The 21643-nt window shown below is 31.9% G+C and overlaps 1 protein-coding gene across 1 annotated transcript in view; it reads left to right on the top strand.

The window, feature by feature from the left end:
• LOC111691584 overlaps nt 1-21643 on the top strand; it is a 270222-nt gene that overhangs the window by 229310 nt on the left and 19269 nt on the right. The window contains exon 6 of the mRNA XM_023454655.1: nt 12019-12274. Coding sequence (XP_023310423.1) covers nt 12019-12194 — 176 coding nt within the window. The 3' untranslated portion in view covers nt 12195-12274. The remainder of the gene's footprint in view (nt 1-12018; nt 12275-21643) is intronic.

The raw sequence follows: 21643 nt of genomic DNA on the forward strand, positions 1-21643 counted from the left end.
TGACAACAATAAACATCAGTAGATTTCAAAAAACCTGCTTCGCAAATTTATTCAGAAACGTCATTTTTGACGTTACATAAAAAATTAAATACGTATATATAATTTCGTTTTCATTTATTGCGATCGTGCAAAAAATAGTATAAGCATCACGAACGTTAAGAGTTATACCGTTCTCAGACAAAATTGGAAACATTGTCTTCGAACGGTAAATTACCCTTACCGTTCTTAATGCTTAATATACCATTTGTTGCTACTTAAGTCATTTTTGACTTCATAGCGTTCTAGATGTGCACCACAATTTTTTTTTAGTTTATTTGCTAGAAGAAAAAATGACCAATATTTTTTTTACATTTGGTACATAAATATTTCTCAGGAAGTAGAATAATCCCTAGTATGTTTCTGTGGAAAATGGACGCATGTATAAAATCATATCAGGATAATAGTTACCAAATATAGTCACTTCTTTGGAACCTACCCATAAAAGAATAATTTTATATACTTGATTTTGACTAAATATTTGTATTTAAGAGTGTGTTAATGAAAAACCAGACTTACTCTGTAATAAATATATATGTGAAGAATCGAATACCTAATTTGAGAAATCTAAAGAAATTAATGGATCAATTCTGCGTTTCTCTATAAATTTATACTGATATAAGCTATAAAGTAACATATCAACGGAATCGTAAATTATGCAATTCTGAAACTGCCCCTGTAACGATCCTAGCTAGAGTTAGAGATGCAAATGAACTACTGCAGTTTCATTATAAAAGAATTTACGGTTAACCTTAACCTCAAACATTACTTTGTTAACCTACAAATATTGTTTTTGTATAAAAATGTATAAAATGAGATGAAACACATCAATCAAAGATAGAGTATAGATTTTTTATATATACCGGGCGTTCCGAAATTAATGCAACAAAATTTGGTCGCAGATTCTTAAGACAAATTTAGGAGATTCGTATTTTTTATTTCTGCCAAATGGCCCCCAATTTCGGAGTTACAGCCCCATGAAATCCGCCCTTAAGAATAGTCTCTTTTTATATCTCAGAACTCTGTTGTACGAGAATCACTAAATTTTAAATTTTAAATTTTATGATGTGTGGAATCTGATAGTCCTACGCTTTTTGGCGGAGAACACCCTTAAGATACTTTTTCGTGGGCCCACTTGTCTTTGGAGCCAACAAAATTTGGTCGAGAATTTAAATTTCTTAAAAATTAAGTATTTCAGCCGCTAGAAAGCCAGTTAATTTAGAATCTCTCGATTATTTTTCCGTAAAACGCTTTCGAGAAAAATAGCAAAATATAATCGAATACATATCGTGATTCGTATGAAATTCTACGTGTTAATCGTAGGTTCTTGGTGTTCGTAATTAACAAAAAATTTATAAAAATATTTTTTGACGGTTATTATTAATCAGTTGTTAGATTATTATCTTTTCTGTATTTGTCGAAAAAATGATGAGATATTTCACAACGAATACATCCATATCATTCTATGTTTTCGTGTGTGCAATGCAGGAAGACGTCGTTTGTTAACACCCTATCAAGAAGGCAATATCTTGAATTTAATTGAAGAAAACTTATTGGCAATATTGATTCCCGATTGGGAATTGGAAGTTGGGTTAGAATCGTCGTTAGATGGCGTTATTGGACCACATTTTTTGCTCTCTGGTCTGAACACAGAAATTTACCTGCATTTCATGGAACATAATTGTGAGTTAAAAAATAAACATAAAAATTGTTTTAGTAACGTTTCTAATTGTTTTTGTGAAGTTTTTATTAACAATTCGGTTCTTAAAATTAAATTTAATTATAATTTATTACGAGTTACGATATGCATTCGATCATATTTTGCCATTTCTAGAGGACCAATAATTTTTAAGAAATTCAAATATGCGACCAAATTTTTTTGGCTCTAAAGACAAGGGTGCCCAAAAAAGTGTTTTAAGGGGGTTCCTAGTTAAAAAGCGTAGCACTATCATATACCACATGTAATAAAATGAGATATTAAAAAACTATTCTTAGGGGCGAATTTCAAGGACTGTAACTTCGAAAGAGGGGGCCACTTGGCAAAAGTAAAAAACCCTCTAAATTTGTCTTAAGAATCTGTCACCAAATTTTGTATTAATTTTGGGAGACCCTGTATAAATCATAAAAATATAAACCTTATTGTACATTCAAAAAATCAATACCTGTGCAATTTGCCTCCAACACATGTTCCAATAGATTTATATTTTCATTCTGTAAACTAATATATTCGCTTTTCAACTAAATAAATTTGTTGATTCTATTTTGTCTTTTCCCAACCCCACAAAAAGATGCTGTAAGCTTATAGTTTAGATTTGCTTAAAGTTGTGTGAAAAATCGACCCATTAATCTCTGAAACCGTATATGATATTTAACTGATCCACCGGTGAAATTATCTTTGTACCAAAATACTCACTTATATTAAGATAGAATATATACATATTTAAGAGTTACTTTTAAATCTCAATGCCATAGCTATAGATTACAAGTCTATTAATAATTAACTTCAGGATTTTTAAAAGTTTCCTAATTATTTTCTTGAAAACGTCACCAAATGGAACTGGGTGTATTTTACTTAAGGTTTTGCATAATTTCGCATTCATTTGAATGAAAACTTGTCAGATGAATAGATTTAATCTTTTCATAATTATGTACCACTAAGTTTGGATCAAAATAATTTATGATTCATTGTTGCCCCGGGTAACACATTGTTTTTAGACTTTTACTCTTCAACCATGAAAATAAAAATCAAGAGGTATGAAGTTTTAATTGAAATAAGTCTATCCAAATCTGAAGAAGTCATTTTTTTTATGGTTGAGGTTCTTTGGAACCTTCGTAATTTTGACATCTCTAAATAGTTTATGATCAAATTTTACACATCGTTCTATTTAAGAGATGTAACGTTTTCTTTGTTTTGTTGAAAGATATCAGCACTAAAAGACTGACGAAACATCGCTTTACACCCGGCAGTGATCCTCTACTTACACTACAACTAATTAAAGCAGCATCACATCACATTGAGTTCCAAGGTCTTTATTTTCCCTTTAACATAGAGTATGAAAATCTCCTGAGGCGTTTCCTGAATTTCCACTTTAGGTATAGTGTAAATTATTATCCAGAATGTAAAACCGGGAAATTCTCTGTAACAATTAAATCCTGAGGCTATAGAATTATGAATGTACATGGAAAAGGAATGAGAAAAATATGCCGGAAAAACATACTTTGCAGTAAAAAAATAACAAAAAACTTAAATCATAACGAAATAAGGATGAAAACAGTAAAAATGAAACATTCTTATCATCCAGGGATCTGATTCGGAAGGAAATAATAAAACAACGGATGGGAATTGAAGAAGGCATAATAAAAGATGGAGAACACATCTGTAGATTTTATAACATATTAAACACAGTTTGTGTTTACAGTTTTATATGTAACTTTTTAATTAAACTTGGAAAATTGATGTAGCAGTGAAGTGCAATAGAACTATGGGTGCTTCCAAAATATGGAGCTAAATTGAATAAAGCGGTAGAAAATGCCATAAAAGTTCCCTTTGAATATGAATCTGAAAACACTTCGTGAAAAATTTACAGGAAGAGAAAAAAGCACTGCCAAAAATACATTTTTGACGGTGTCTCTTTCTGGCACCCTTTAACTTCTTTACTAAGCATTTTTGAATTCATACTAGTCTACCGCATTTTTTCTCCGTACAAAGACAATTGAGTATATACATAATTATATAAAACACTTTGACGGTTTTCGCGATATTACGTAAATATATTATTTTGGCATAATACTCTTCTTAAAGTATTAACAATTAAAAAAAATATGTTAAACTGTGAAAATATAATTCCGCAAAATGAAGAAAAATGACACAAATTCCATTATTATTAGAAATTTTGTTATTTCTCTATTAAATAGCATGAAAAAATAGAAACGCTTATCTTTTGAACAGAACTGTTTCATTGAATTGTCATTAGAATATATATTTCAATATATTTCGAATCATCCCATATCATTGGAAAAAAAAGTCCTGACCTATTACCAACTAATACGATAAATATAAAATGAATGCCATTAATATGTCAATCTAGGAGCCGATAATTCGGTCTGCAATACAATTATATTTCCGCGGATTAACGCCGTGTGGAAATATTCATAACAATGACCGTAGGCATTAACAAACTACGTATTTTAAGCTGGATCCATTATCACATCGAATTGAAAATACGTTTGTGTTTTGGCGCATAAAATAAATTGAATTTCCATTTGTGACATGTGGATGCTGAAATAAAATACCTCCTCAGGTTGTTATTTTTTAATTGGTACTGTGCATGACACCACAAAATGTTATTAAATTTCACAACAGAATAATCTGAACAAATTCTACTTGCAATTTTTGAAAGATTCCAGAAAAAGTATTGATACTCTCTTTGTTTGATTTTACTAAAACAATAGTCCTACTACACAAATTAGAAGTACCTAAAAATTTTCTGTTCATAGCTAAATAACTAATAGTCATAAAATTTTAGCTATTCGGAAAACTTTAGCTATGTAGTTATCACAGAGGTGTCCGATTTATTCATTTTCTCTGATACTTTGGTATTTGTAATGTCTGACCAAAATCGTTTGAATAAATTTAAGTCTGAAATAGGTATACTGTTTTAAAATGAAATGATTCTGTTATGTTGTTGTTCAGATGCTGTTTAGCCAATTAGGAATTATTAAATTTATTAAATTTAACTGGCATTAAAAAAAATGGTTTAAAAAGTTTTTATTATTTATTATCATTTAGATCATTTAAGGTCGATTCTTATATGTTCCTTGTGAATCATTAGTATAAAACATAAGTATAATAATATAATAAAAAAATAAGAGTTTTGTGAGACGTGTCAATGGTGTTTGAAAACTAAATTTGCTTGCTTGCTTTTGCTCATAAAAAGTCATTTTTCTTGAAAACGCTTGACTTTAGAGCAATAAACCAAGAGAACCCTTATTGTGTAAAATTCATTGGCGCTTTAGAATTTGCTGTCAAAAGTCAATTTTTCCAGTGGCGTAAAATTTAGGGGGGGGGAAACCCTTACGGTACCTTAAAATCTCCACCACTGACACGTCCAATGAATTCGAGAAGGGTGCGAAAAAGTAGCTATTAATAGTGATAATGTGTGTACAAAAGCTCAGTCCTGTAGTTCAAATGATTCCTAAGTTATTGGCGAAAAACTAAAAAAAAATTAAAGTTTTGACACCGTGTATCTCGAAAACTAAAGCCCGGAGAGAAAAATGGAAGAGGAAAAAAATGTTTCTTTTCTCCTTTCCTAAAGAGGAATTTACAGTTTGCGACACTTATTTAGGAACACCCTGTATAATGTTGTTCAACAATAATGAACCTGATATGTTGTTAGTGTATGGTGTATCCTAGCAAAACGCTGGAGACGCACCGCGTCATTATTTAACAAGCTCTCCGATAAGATTCTATTTCGTCCCGTGGACATTTGTTTACTTCATAGGAGGCAAAGTTACTAGACAAGAACATCTTGAAAGACAGTTAGTAAAAATTCCGTAAGTCACGACAGGCACAAGAAAGAATTTTAGAAATTGTTCACGGTAAACCTACAAGTTTTTTTATCACAAAACTTAAAAAAAAACGTTAGGCCTAGTGTTCATGCATGGTTTTATCTGTTTTATATAGGTATAGCATCTTCAGGCTTTATTTCTCCAAGATCACTCTCTGAGAGTTCGATTTTGTTAATAGTTATTATATCAAAATGACAAAAATTTTACCATACGTGTTCTAATGGCAACGGGAAAAAAATTTCAGAAATACACACATGTGGGTAGTAGAAAATCCTCACGTAATTCTTAGAACAAATTTCCAGCAACGATTTATTGTAAATTTATGAATAGGTGGTACTCTTATTTGTATTTTTTTCCTTTACCCTTCAGATTCCATAGCTGATGTCCAGATGCATTCACTGATGTGGTGCAGAAATCATTTTATGCTGTTTTATGTCTTTGGTGTCACATTCATTATGTGACACAAAAGACATAATGTGCCGTTAACATATCTAAATCAACACTTTGGCTTAAGCGTTGTTAACTGTACGGCTCTCGAAGGTTTGCATGTACGAGGGTGGTTTGAAAAGTTTCCGACCTAACAAAGATACAAGACATTTTTTCAGAATTTTTTTTTTAAATTTTTCAGCATAGTCTCCTTGTAACTCTACACACTTCTCCCAGCGATGCTCCCATCTCTGTAAGCCGTCCAAACTCTCTCGGCGTTTTTCTCTGCAAAATAATTGTTCACGAAGGTGATTGCCTCTTCATTTGACGAAAATCTCTGTCCTCCGAGCGCAATTTTTAGATGAGGGAACAAGAAGAAGTCGCTTGGGGCTAGATCTGGTGAGTAAGGCGGATGGTCAAGCAGTTCAAACCGTAATTCGTGGATTTGGTGTGAGACGGTGCGTTGTCTTGGTGAAACAGGATTTTCTTTTTCTGCAAATGTGGCCGTTTTTCCGCAAGTTCTGCCTTCAGCTTGTTAAGTAATGATGCGTAGTATGCTCCTGTAATGGTTTTTCCTTTTTGAAGATAATCGATTAAAATAACTCCATGACTATCCCAAAAAACAGTCGCCATCACTTTCCCAGCCGAAAAAACAGTTTTTGCCTTTTTGGAGCCGGTTCCCCCTTTGCAGTCCACTGTTTGGACTGTATTTTTGTTTCGGGCGTATAATGGTGTCGCGGCATCCAACGCGCGGACAGCTTTCTCATGTTTAAATGATGATTTAATATGTGACAAACACGTTCTTTTGACATGTTCATAACCTCTGCTATCTCTCTCACTTTAATTCGGCGGTCGTCGCCGCACTATTTGGTGAACTTTGGCGACGTTTTCGTTGGTAGTTGCAGTTTTTGAACGTCCCGAACGTTCATCGTCTCCCAAGCTCTTACGCCACGTTTAAATTCAGCTGCCCAAAATTTCACTGTGGTAAATGCTGGTGCAAGAGTCCCCATACACAGAATCTAACTCATCTTTGAATTGCGTAGGCGTAGGTATTGCCTTTCAAAAACAAATATTTAATGACAGCTCGATACTCGATTTTGTCCATTTTCATAAAAACACTCACATCAACTAACTCAAACGATTGTTACATAACAACTGCGCGTCCAAAATGGCTGAAACTTTGGTGAGTAACTGTCAACAGATGAAGAACGAAATTCACTAGCTTTTATTTACGAGTGCTGTCATCTTCATGTTGGCGGTCGGAAACTTTTCAGACCACCCTCGTAGTATTTGCTAGCGCTGGGGACAAGAGTGACCACTAAGCTGTTCCTTCAGTTTGTTCATAACGCTGACTCTTAAAAAAAGAGCGGTGAGCCTTTCGTCAAGTTGTTCCAAAGGTTCTTTAATTGGTACTTTTGTGAACAACGAAGTTACGCCAAAACTCACTGGGATATGATTAAAATATAGTTGGATTCTTTTGATTCTGTCAGTAAAATCTCTAGCATTTTAGAAATGGTATTCTGTCTTTTCTATTAGATCTTTAATTTGGTGAGATATGGCCTGGTTGAAATAGATTCATAAACAAGAATATTGGACTAGCCATTACAAGATTAGCGATAAACCCTAAGTAATACCATAATTATGGTGAGAGATTTTCAGAAGAAATAATGAATGAAGATGGGGGTAGAAAGAACTACCGGAACGTAATGGGCCAATGGCTACAAGCCTACAAACCTACAAGCCAGGCACCAGAACGCTACGGACCAATGCACCATATCAACTATAAAGGAGTATAAGCCAATGAAGTAGCAACATCACAAAAATTGTTCAATCATTGATAACTGCCACAGAAACCTGCAAATCAAGATTACGATTTTAATCTGAATTTCGTGCATTTTTATAGTCTGAGAATTTTCCCTTGAAATTTTTTTTGGACAACACATACGATTTCTGTTCCATACTAGTCGGTCCATTGAATATAAATTGTGTTTATAATTGAATGTATGCACCTTTAATAGCAGTAAGATATAAAAAATATATATAAACTTAAAAATATGCAAAACAGAATTGAGTTACTATAGTAGAATCGTATTCGATGCAAAGTAGAGCAAAAAATTTGTCGGCCATTTATCAAAGGAAAATCGTGTCATCATTTTTAGGAGGCGTAATGTGCAAAACCGTACTTATCTTATCAACTTCGACGTCACCTGTTACATAGGTGTTGTATAACAATGAAAAAGTAATATTAACGGTCGGTAGAAGGAAGCACAAAAAACAGGCACTTAGGTAGGAAATTCTGGAAGGAAGCCTAAATAGTTGAAGATAGTCAGTTGAAGTGCGAACAGTGTGGAGATCGGCAGTAAGACGATCGGCGGGCAGTGTGTCAAAGTAGTGNCCAGGTGCATCGAGTGTACGAAGTGGTCGGTTATACGTCAAATACTAACCTGGCGAGCTTGATCGTAAAGCAGGGAAAAATAAACAGTGGCGCGTACAGAGGTGAAATGTAGCACATATGTGGAATTTAAATAACAAATTGGATTTATAATAAATTACATTTAAAACAAATAGTTTATGAGAATAAAGGGATTTTTGTAGGAACAGGGTTCCAGACGTGAACTGATTCCTTCATCGCACCCCATTGCGATTCTATTTTTTAATAAGGAGAACGAAGTTTCAAAGCAAAAACCTTGTATAACAGATATACTATAAATATTTACAGAATGAAAACAAAATATAAATCCTATGATATGATTCTATTAAATGAAAACACTAACAACAATTCTCTATCAATCTCAACAAAATAAGTTATTTTTCTATCAAACAAGAAATATTAACAAACTATAAACAAAATATAAATTCTATGATTTATATACTGTACGCCGAACTGCATTTTTCTCATCTTCATTTAATATTAATTTCTTCTTTCCACCCCCTTTTTTAGATTTCTTAACGTCTCCTTCATTTTTCTTCTCTCTTAAAATTTTGAAAACAGATGATTCGCTTACTCCAGTATATCTAGAACACATTTCCACCAAACCAGTCTTCAGTTTCATGGGATGATTCTTTTCTAAAGCGTTATAGTCATTTAATATTATCGTTTTTTCTCTGTAACTTAATACAGATTTCTTTGTACCCACAGCAGTACATCCGGCTTGCGAACATCCAGGCACCCCCTCCATTTCTCCATATAACGACAAAAGATCAATAATAATGCAAAAAAACTTCACTTCACTAGCACAGAAAATATAATAACATTCACGATTCACAAACAACACCCCGAAAAACACACACAGCACACAAATAAAACACTAAAAACACTTTTGTTACGGAGCACAAGAAATATGATTTCACTCACAAATTCTCAAATAATAGCGCGAAACACACATACAGCCCGAACGAAATATAACGAAACTGACCACGCTGGGCTGGCACGCGCGCCGCCGCAACAAACACAACACACAAGTCATATGAGGGAGGATAAAGGAAGTAATAAATGTATTGTTGCCCTGCCGCCCAATGGGCGAAGGAGATGCCTTTGTTTTTCATTTTGTCCTTCATAAATATATAACTGTTAATCCATAATGCATAAAGAAATTAATCAATTTATAAACCCCTTAAAACCGTACTACAATGGATCCCTTGACAGGCAATGATTTATTACTTTGCATCGAATCTGATCCTATTATAGATAAAGTAACAGAAAATAAGAATAATAATATCTAATTCAAAGTTCTAACTACACTATGTCTTTTTTCCCTCTTAAACCAACGCTACCATTGTTACGTCATTTTTTGTCTACATATCTTTCTGTATACGTCTGGTTATGGTATTAACTAACTCTTGACACTCATTTGGGATGAAACTATCTTACATATTTTATAGTCGCGCTTGCACCTAATTCTATCTTTATGGGTTCTAAAGGTAATTTCTTCTTCTTTATATGTCATAAATACAAAATTGAGACAATAGGTAATTATTTGTCGTACAATCTGTTTCAAATTGTAATGTAGGATATCTACTCATTATTTTTTTTCAGTTTTTCTACCAAATTACAGAACATAGATATTTTCTACCTACTGCATATAGGTAGAAATTTCAATTAGCGGAGGTACTGACTGTGCGGTTTACAAATAATTTCAAAAGATATATTTGAAAAGACAAGGTTCATGAGAAAGGAATGCTGCCGTTGAATGTATGACGTTCGAGGTAATAAATGTAACAATAGTTATTTAGGTGTAATGAAAGAGCAGCTGTTCGAATGAGACAACGAAGGTGGTAATTGCTCCGCATGAACTGCGAACGAACAATAAGCCACTGTGCCTTGAGGATTTTCGCGTTCTTTCACGATTAATTTGAGACTGCAAATGCATTTACTCTACAGATTTAACAGCTTGTATTTCTATTCTTTCCAGTTAATAACGAATTTAAAGCAGATAAACTAGTCTTCTGTTTGAGAAAATACGTTAACTATTTAATATTATATGCGACAATTCAGTACTTATTTTAATTATAATGTGTTTCACTTAAAATCGAAACACCTCCGTATTTAGGATTCTTTTTTATGTAATAATAATCAAAAAGGCTTACATTTTGATTTTATATTTTTGACATGTTATCTTTTCCACGGCCTACTGTCATTAATAAATTAAAACAACATATTAGGCATTTTTTAAAGGAAGAAATGGATAGCATTTTCCATTTGATCACACCTCAAAACCATAAATACAAAGTTTCATTATTATAGCTTTTACAGAGTGTTCACAAAATAGGTGCAAACTTCGAAAAATTTCACTCATTGCAGAGTGTCCTGTATTAACATTGGAAAATATTTTTAAGGTATTTTTTCATAATTTTATTAACCGAAGTTTCATACAGGGTGCTCGTAACAAGACAGCCAAATTATATATTTTTTATTACACCAGAAATGAGTTTTACAATGAAATAAAATTTAAATATTACTGTTCTCTATTAGCCCACCATCATTTGCTATGCACTGTTCAATTCGTCTCCTCTTATTTCTAATAACACTCCTTAACTAACGTGTTATTTGTCGACATGCATGTCGAATTTGCTTAACTTCAAACCGCCAAAACTTGGTTTTTCCAAATGGAATACCCTGTATATTTAATCAAAATCTGTTGTAGAATTGTACTCTCTATCCATATTACACTTCTCTATATATCTGTCTCTAATTTTTCTGTTAGGTATTGACGATTTTTGTAATAAGTAATTAAAATGATCCAATTTCTTGCAAGGTTGGCTGTGAAATTGCTAGCAAACTTAGAAACAAAACAACGAGTATGTCATAAGTCATTTGCTGTTAGTCTGATAGTGGTAGTTAAATATTTATGAACAGCATTTGAATGCTATTTCCTTCATTTTCAAATCAGTATTTTGCCACTGCCAAACTAACAGCAAATGATGACTTATGACATATTGGCTATTTTGTTTTTAAGTTTGCTAGCAATTTCAGTCATCCTCGCAAGAAATTTGACTTTTTTTGAAATAAGTAATTGGAACGTCTCGAAGACCGTTAGGGATAAATATAGGGAAGCCCGATAAAAGTCTCCCTAAAATTACTAGTAGAATCGAAATATGCAAAAATATACAGGTGTTCCATTTAAATTAAGCAAGTAGAAGGCGACTTCTAGTACAACCGGAAGTGCTACAACAGTGACATTATTTTATTTAAAGAGAGCACCCATTTAAAGAGAGCAAATGTGTAAAAAAAAATTATCAGTGTAGTACCGATTAAAAATACATCTCTTAGTTTCCACCCCGTAAACACACATACGTTAAAAAGACGTTTGAATGTCCAAACACCATTAGATAAACGTGTCGTTTTTACACTTAAACGTGTCGCGGTTTTACACGTTTCAGGTTTGATTAAGGTAATTACTGGGTAAACAAATGTCAGTCGAATTATCTCTTTGTACGGGGTGTCTCTAGAAAACAGAAACACACTAAGCTGATTCTCTTTTGTTCCAGTGCAGCAGATGTACGGGTCGAATGGGGCCATGAAGCAAGGCGGCAGCATGACGACGCTGACGGGGGCAGGAGTGACGGCGACAGTGCAGCAGGGAAACTGGTGCCACCCTGCGGGCCCACTCGGGTTCCGCCTCAGCACGCCGGCCCGGGTCCGCCTCTACTGCCTGGCAAAGTGAGACACGCGCACGCGCCTAACGGGGGCGATGCAGACCACGTGTCTCAGAGTCAAAAAGACGAGTGGTTCGTCTAGCAGTAGGTGAGCAGAAATTTACTAATCTTCCTCTAATTCCACACAATCACAATGACACTCCAAATTGTTTTTGACAACAATTTGTGCAACTAAAAAATATGTAATATTTTAAAAAATAATGATCTTGATTAAGGTTATCAGTATCAACGGTTTTAGTAGGATAAACTCAATTTTTAATTCGGTGTTGTTTTAAGGTAGTGTAAAACAAAATCGAAATCCGCTAACAAAAATAAAACAGGGCGTCATGTATGTATGTATCTAATAATCTCTCGGGGTCTTATAGAGAAGGTCAAAATAATACTAGAACTTCCTACAATATCTTTCATAATGTTTCCCACCGGACCCCAATGGGTATTTGCGATAAAACTTAAAAACCTTTAAGTTTTTGATAAAAATTTAACATGGAGTGTACAGATAAGGTTCAATAATAATTAGATGTTAAACACGAGCCATATTTAGTAAATATCTAAGCTCATTCGTCAAGAGAGTCATCAAAGACAAACCAGTTTCGAACTTATTAATGTTCATCACTATGCTATAGCTAAAACGATCGATGAACGGTATAGCTTTNGGCATATTTTCTACATAAAAAAAGTAATGTATTGTACGTAAATTGTAAAAAACGAGTCATAAGGAGAATATTATTCTCTCCAAAAAAAGAAAAAAAAAATAACATCAAAATTTCACAACAGACAAAAATGCCGAATTTTGTATAACACGCTGTAAATTATAAATCTATAAGCGTACGTATAAAAATGTTATGTGTTGATCAAAAGGGTAGGGGGAATCCCTATAGATCATTAAATCAACCTAATTTTATCAAGGACATTTGGTCAAAAAAGAGAAAATAATTCCCAGTGTCTTCAGCAAAATTTATAAATGTAAAAACTGTTTGTCTATACTGTAATCGCAACACTATTGAATTTATTTATATAGGGTTACTCGAAAGTAGCTTATAATATTTTACATACACCTTCTATGACTAAGATGTAAAGGGGAGAAATATCTTCTGTGAAGGCTACAACTCGATAAAACTGAGATGTTGAAAACTGTGCTTTGAAAATTAGTTACAATTGCTTGATAACGTATAAAAATGTTTTATCAAATAGTTGAAAAATCCATATATAAAAAAGTTTACCCACAACTTCCTCAGTTTGGGGCGCCCCTGATTAAATTTAGATATATTTTACTCTTAGGTTCAAAACTTAACAGAAATCTTCAATTTCTAATTGTTTTGTTTTATATTGAACGGTTTCGGAGATATCTGGAAAAAATAACACACTCATTTATGTAAAATTTCTTTGCCTGTTCTACATAGATTTTATCTGTTATTTGTAGTCGTAGGATGCGTTGTTAAACATTGTAGGTCAAGTTTGCATTACCTTGTACAGTAATGGCTGTATATGTATATATGTATGTATGTATGTATTAACAAAAAAAAGACGAAATTTTCAATACGTGTTGTACTTCAGAAACTGTTGACGTCTACGAGTATCTTCTATTTCTAAACTTTAGTATACAAAAATATACTGAAAAAACTTACTTATGTCTTAAACGGTAATATACAATAGATATCCAGAAAAAATTATGAGAATACATTTATTCGGTGCTCAAATATATAGGAACCAAAAAATTAGTTTTTTTAAGTTCTTCAATCAAAATTACGACTTACTTGTATATTCGCAAGCAAATCATTTATTGGGATATGTACAAGCATATCACAATTTTGATTTAAATAAAATAATTTCACTTGGATAAATAAATTTTTACCTAAGAACGAGTTTATAAATTCAAGATATGATTTTTAAATATATGTCCTTGATTCGAAATAATAATCGCGTTTTTCTGTATGGCCAAATTAATTTTATTATCGTAAGTCTGAAAAAGAAAAGGAAACATTTTATCAGAACACTATCACTTACTAACTGAGCAGACCAAAATTCTTACATATGTATAAAGTGTTGCCTATTAGCCAACATGATCGTGTGGAATATTAGATCTGCACCTAAAATCTATTTTGGGTAAATCATTGCCACTGAAGGGCATATTCTAATAAATTTTTAAAGGCGTTATATTGAGATTTACATGTAGGTCTTGAAATATACAGTTAGTCTCTAAAGTTACGTATAAATTCGTTGGAGACAGTTTATCATTTCAAGGAAAACAGTTATATACAAGGCGACCCATGTAGAAGCCATGACATCGTCGAAGTGAAGTTTTTTTAAATAATTCCAGCTCATTTAAATGTTCGAAGTTTTTGTTCAGAAATTTTTAAATTATTGTCTGAAATTAGTTATTTATAGCACAATTTTAATTCTTTCTCAGTCTATTTTGGATATACATACTGTCGTTTGCACTAAATTAAATAAATTTTAATAAAATTAACCCTACCGCCAACAAAATCGCTTAAAGCTTTTATGATTTTCTGTAGGTTTAATAAAAAAATTACAGTGAAAAATGTAAACAAATTAAAAGTACGTATCACTATATTTAATTATTAAAAAAATACTGATTAGAAACTATCTTAAAGAAAAGAGATGTAGTGCGTTTTTTATGTCTACAGTGTGAAATAATTGATTAGACAAAAATTGTAAAAACAACTCTTAATCCGTTCGATGAAAGGGTTAGATTAATATTTTCTTTTGTAAATGACAAAATACCTGACACTGGTTAAATGCGAAAGTAAGGATTTTCTCACAGCATAGTCGACACATTTTCTCTCCCTTATTTTTTTTTGTTTATGAACGTTCTTATCATTTAACTTAATTGCAATAGAACAGATGTACACACATACAAAAAAATAAATAATAAAATGAAGTGAACATTTTAATTAACAAATGCTATCTTCTATATGATAACGGCACAGAATACGTGATATTACACATAAAGAACTAAAAAAATAATTAACAATTAGCTGCATTATATTTTACGTTGAATTTTTAATATAAAATTTTATATGAGTTGAAAAAATAACATTTCTATTTCGAGATGAAGTATTTTTTTCGTTTGTTCATTACGAAAAACATTGAATCTCTTGTTGCAAAATATATAGGGTGCCCCAAAAGTAACGCAGGATTTGAATTGTGCGCCATGTTGATCACATGTTGTAGTAAACACGTTGCGATAGAACGCTATATGACGGATGAGTGAGTGAAGATTGTGAAAATTTATTACAAGTACGAAGAATGTGTAGCTGAGACTGTGCGCAAATCACGTGGAATTTTCGGTAGAAGGAATGCTACGAATGAAACAACTGTGAAAAGATCAGTTGCCAAATTTGAACAAACGGGTTCGGTTGCAGACAATAAAAAAACAGGTCAGCCTTGTATCGGCCGTTCAGCCGAAAATATTGCTATGGTGTGAGGAAATTCTCGTAACCTCGTTCACCATTGATCATTACAATTAAACATTTCAAAAAGCACAATACAGCGGATTTTAACAAAAAAATTTGCAATGCAAAAGCAAAAATTAACGAGATCCAATGTAGCACTATCCCAAAATAAAATTGAAAACACTGGCTCGTGCATTATTTTTGTACTGTACAACAGTGGTTTGTTCAGATTAAGGACTACATTTTCATATTTGTTCATTCTTCTATTAGATAAATAAATAGTTTATATATAATAGTTTATATAATACTTACTTATTATTAAACTCCTTTTGCAATAAAATTANTAATATCTCATAAATAAAGCTCGGGGTTTTCGTCGGCTGGTCATAGGCGTGTTCGTCGTAAACAAATAAATAAACAGGTAGGTAAATAAAAATAAATAAATTTACGTACTTTATCAGCGAAATGTCGTTTTTTACCCCTTGTTCAACATTATTAGAATATTAAAACACGTATACACGAAGCAAGCTCGAACCCAATAACTGCCGTTATTACCGGTTTCGTACGGTGCGCTGTAGCGAAAGGCCGACGCGACGGCTATGATCATCCAACCGGGTCCCGAGCTCTACTCATAAATCATTAAAACATACATTACAATTACATTAAAATTGTGCAAGCTAACAAAAATATAGGAATCTAATGTTTAATATTACAACACAGTTCCTTCCAACCACAGTGCAGGAGGAAAGATGTGGAGGGAAGGGGGTCAATGGTTGCTACAACTTTTTTCCTTCGTTCACGCTTCAATTATTTTAATGGAAAGTACACAAAAACTGTGCCATGAGATAAAAGTCTGTATAAAATTTCGGTTAAACGTGAAAAGAAACAAAGGAGTCGTTAATAAAAATCTTTGTTTAAATGATAACTTTACCCCATCTAACGACAAATGAAAATGATAAATAAAATCTTATTATTCTCTTTAAAAAAATTGGTGCTAAATGCATGACCTACTTTTTTAACATTAACATGTAACATGTAACATTCTGTATATTAAAGGATACATTCAAGAACTAATACCATTTTTGTCATGTCTCACATAAATTTGAACTTATATTTTCCTTAAATTTGGGAATATCCATTACTTTGAATGAACATTTTAATTATATTCAGGGATACAATATATGTAATTCGTTTTTAACTAGCCCTGTCAATTAGTGGCCCTATGCTACCTCATCGATGAACATTTTAAATGACGAGGTTCAACAATGCTCATTAAACTTATGCTGTATATTTCATAAGGAATTCGAAACATGAAATCCATTAAACATTAGTTGACAAGTTGACTGAACATTTGATGTATCAATAAATAGATGTGTAGGAATTAATTTTGTGTAATTGGTAGCATTTATTAAATATTTACTGATGTATTATGAATTTGTAATTAAATTGATATTTAATAGTGGTATTAATAAATACTCGTATATTTATTAATAGAGTAATAGATACAAATAAATAATTAATTAACGATTTAACTGTTGTTATTAAAATTATTTAGAGCAATTTAATAAAAAAATTGAACAAATTTTAATAGAAACATTGCGAATTCATGCAAATGTAGACACCTGCAGTAGAACTGTTTACGCTTTGTACTGCTAATACAGTGAGAATAAATTGTCACTTTGTAGGAACTAGGGACCTCAGCTCAAAATGGATGTTAAATTAATTTAACTTACCCGAGTTGAGTGCAGCTGAAGTTACTGTTAGCTTCTCTTGTAATTTGAACTTCTAAGATCAACACGGCTCTGTTGGTAATTCCGAAAGTTTTGCACTGCACTTTATGCAACATGTGCCATTTGCTTTGCATCAAAACGAAAGTAGTTTGTGTATAATTCGGTGTACGGGCGAAGCTGAAAGTCAAGCTGACCGTGGTTTGGTATGTCTGCTACGGGATAGTGGTTTCATTTTGAGAGTAAATGCAATTTTCTTATAAGGCAAGTCATCTTATATAAAACTACTTCAACTCTGGCATGGCAAAGTTTTTCTTAGATAAGAATGATTGTTGTGTTAACTATCTTAATTATCTAAAAAACGTATTAGAGAACTGAATTTTAGAGAGTGGAAGTAGTATTACAGAATTTTTCCCAGTCAGAAGTATTTTTCACACGTAGACGTAATGGTTTACCATTATTTATTGTAAACGAATCATTAATGTTGGTGATGCCAAGATTTAGGGATTTTTAGTTGACAGTACCAGCTATGCTATGTTTGTTGCCCAAGCTTGGCTGTTAGGTGACTTGTAAATATTTATAAAGGTTTTATAGCATTAAATAACAAAATAAATTTTCGATATTTTGCCGGAGGAGCTGGTGCGAAAAACAACATAAGAGAAATTTTTTGAATCAAAATTACAAACGTAGCTCTGTCAATGAGGCATCACGAAAAAATGTTTTTTTTTTCATATAACGTTAACGGAAATTTCTTAATTAATAGGTATCTTTATTTATTTGGATATAATGTACATATTTTTTAGAATATTTAGGAAAATAATGGTGTTATTTATTTCGTATGATTATCCAAATTATATTTTTCAATATATAATTAATTTTTTTCTCGTAAAATTATAAATTGTAACGAATTGGAAATGTATAGAATCACGAATGAAAAATTACCTGACCGAACTTTGGGTCATAGATAAAAATTAACTATTATTATAGCAACAACAAAATAGTATAAAATTGATAATTTTAATTTAATTCACGAGTACAAAATAAATTTTTCAAAAGAATGCATGACATCGACACTTGTTAACACTCAGTACATTGAGAAAACAGAATTTAAACCTAGAATGACGTATATCTAATAAAATCCCAAAATCTATAGATGAATCTGGTATACATATCCTACGAAGACGCATAGAAGATATCTCAATTGAACTTAAGTCATAGTATGAAATTTTTTATCAATTGTCAAATTAAATTATAATTTTCACAAATGTCAAAACTAAAGTTGGCTTTACAAGTACCTGGAGATTACCTATAAAAAAAATATAAAATAAGGAATATTTTAATAATTAGTAATAGAATTGTATTTTAAAAATAAAAGGACATTTGTAAAAAATGTATTAGTTATAAGGAGTGTAGTGAAAAAGTGTCGTTAAAAAAGAACATCCAAGGACTGAAAATTCTGTGAAGGGACCTTAAGCAAAATTAGGACCAGAAAAATCCAGAAAGGATGAAAAACAAAAGTTTATTGATTGGTTACGGCTTGGGTTTTGGAGAATGCAGAGTAGAGAGGCAGCTCCAATAAATTTAAATTTGAACAAGAAAGAAATAGTCAAGTAAGAAAATTAAACTTACCAGAAAAGTTAAAAGTTTGTTTGTTCTCAAAACCACAAGAAAGAAATTTGCCATCAAAAAGAAAATTTCCGTTACCAGTTGTAAAGGAGCACAAAAATTCCAATAATCTATTTTTTGCATAAAGATTTTATGTATTCATCGTATTTAGTAAAAATATAACTCTTGCTCTGTCGTGTTCTAATGATTCTTTTATAACTAAAAACGAAGATTTTTTCAGTTAAAAAAAATCGTTAATATTCCAGCTGGCATCTGCAATTTTCGTCAGAATAAGATTAAGAAGTAAATTTAAAATAGATTTTTAAATTTAGACGAAGAAAAGGGAGTTATTTATGACTTCACTTTTATCTACATTTCTACGCGTAACTGTGTTAAATAATAATTTAATACTTCTAAAAACTAATTTAACACAAGGGGGTAGGGAATTATGTTGATCACCCCGTACGTCCATTAGTAATTCCATCCCGCTAACTCGGTGCTAACATACTGAGCTCTGTTTGTGTAGCAATATCCACTGCAATAGCCCTAACCGGTAAATATAGATTTTTCTTTGAACGGGCCACAATCACAAGCGCTATTTCGCTGAACGACAGCACGAACAGCATTTGCCTACTAACAGGTTCTGCCTGAGGATCGAAAGGGCGCCTCTCCACGTACCTTCTGTCTTTCTCTTTCGACCGCAGGGGTAGAGATTATTTGGTGAAGGTTTAGCGGCTTCACGAGTGTTTACACATGAATTAATATTATATTGGTCTTAATTGTTATTTGCAGGAATGCAGATGGATTGTTGTCGATGTCGAGCCACAAATCAACTAAATTAAAACGGTGTGTAATTTATTATCCATCCGCAGAGCTTATACGCAATTAATAATTTAAATTTATACACTGGGAAAAAACTGTAGTCGTAAGTGGAAATTCACTTGTTTCAACAGAATAGGGAATAGAGAAACAGTTCAGTTATAGTAGCTCTACTTTAAAGGTAGATAAACTGTGATCTTGTAACAATTTAATATTTCAACTGTAGCAAGTACCTATCATATTCAATTAAATTAAGTTGACTGTACTACTGTACTCAGTAATTTTATTTCCTTCATGTTGGCCATTAAATTCGGCACAATAAAAAGATATTAAAATAGTAAGATAAAAGTTACATTAAAACACAATATTCTGTCTCACCGACTGTGATTGGTGTAATTTTTCACGAGATACTATTCAACCAATCGATTATTTCGAGTGTAGATGTAACGGTTTGTCATTGTTCACTGTAAACGAGTCATTAATATTGGTAACGCCAAGATCAAAGGAATTTTCATTACATTACATTAATTTCATTATCGTGCAATATTGGGTTGCCTAAGTTCGGCAGTTACGTGACTTGAAAACATTTATGAACTCTCTGTATATTCAACTCCAAGTAGTGAACGTACACCGTACACAATGTACAGGGTCATTCACAAAATATTTTGCAGCCTTTCACTTTTTTGCCTTTCTATTTAGAAAAAGAATGATAGAGACCAAAGCTACAGCAATTTTTTGCTATTTCAAGGAAATATATAAGATTGCCATGGGACCACTACGTGGGTATGTTTTCCGCTGTTTTTACTAAACAAATTAGAATTACCCCTTTGTTAAGGCAAAATTAAAAAAAAATGTTCTTGGAACACAATAGGGTTATTATAGAAAACTTTTCATAGGATAGTATTTATTCCCTAATAAAATATATGACAACTTGTTTAGTAAATTTAATAGTGAAAAAATATAAATATTGTAACGAATTGGAAATGTACACATAGAGACACTAGTGAAAAATTACCTGACCGAACTTTGGATCGTAAATATAAAAATTAACTATTATTATAGCAACAACAAAATAGTATGAAATTGTTAAGATAAAGATTTTAAATATAAAACTAGTAACAATTAAGGATATCACATAGTATAAAATTAATAATTTTAATTTAATTCACAAGTCAAAATAAATTTTTCAAAAAAATGCATGACATCGACACTTGTTAACACTCAGTACATTAAGAAAACAGAATTTAAACCTAGAGTGACGTATATCAAATAAAAGCCCAATATCTATAGATGAATCTGGTATACATATCCTGGGAAGACGAGTAAATGCATAGAAGATATCTCAATTCAACTTAAGTCATAGTATAAAAAATTTTATCAAGTGTCAAATGAAATTATAATTTTCACAAATGTCAAAACTAAAGTTGGCTTTACAAGTACCTGGAGATGACCTATGAAAAACATAAAATAAGGAATATTTTAATAATTAATTATAGAATAGTGTGTTAAAAATAAAAGAACATTTATAACAATGTATTAGTCATAAGGAGTGTAGTGGAAAAGTGTTTAAAAAAAGGACATCCAAGGACTGAAAATTCTGTGAAGGGACCTTAAGGGGGGGGGTAGGGTTAATTCGATACAAAAAAGCATATTTTTGATAATTTTTTTTTGAAGACACAATTAATATATATTTATTTCTATAATTACTACATGATAAAGTAACATTTAAAGAATATTATGTGAAATTTTCATTAACAAATATCAAGAAATGGGTCATTAACAGCGAATCTCTGCAGACGTCTCAAAAAAAAGTTTGATTGCGGTGCCATTCATAAATCATCACTGGATCATCTGAAATTAAAAAGCCAAAATGGCTTCCTTAGTTGATAAGTT

Source organism: Anoplophora glabripennis, unplaced genomic scaffold (genome assembly GCF_000390285.2).
Source record: "Anoplophora glabripennis isolate ALB-LARVAE unplaced genomic scaffold, Agla_2.0 scaffold126, whole genome shotgun sequence".
Taxonomy (NCBI): Eukaryota; Metazoa; Arthropoda; class Insecta; order Coleoptera; family Cerambycidae; genus Anoplophora; species Anoplophora glabripennis.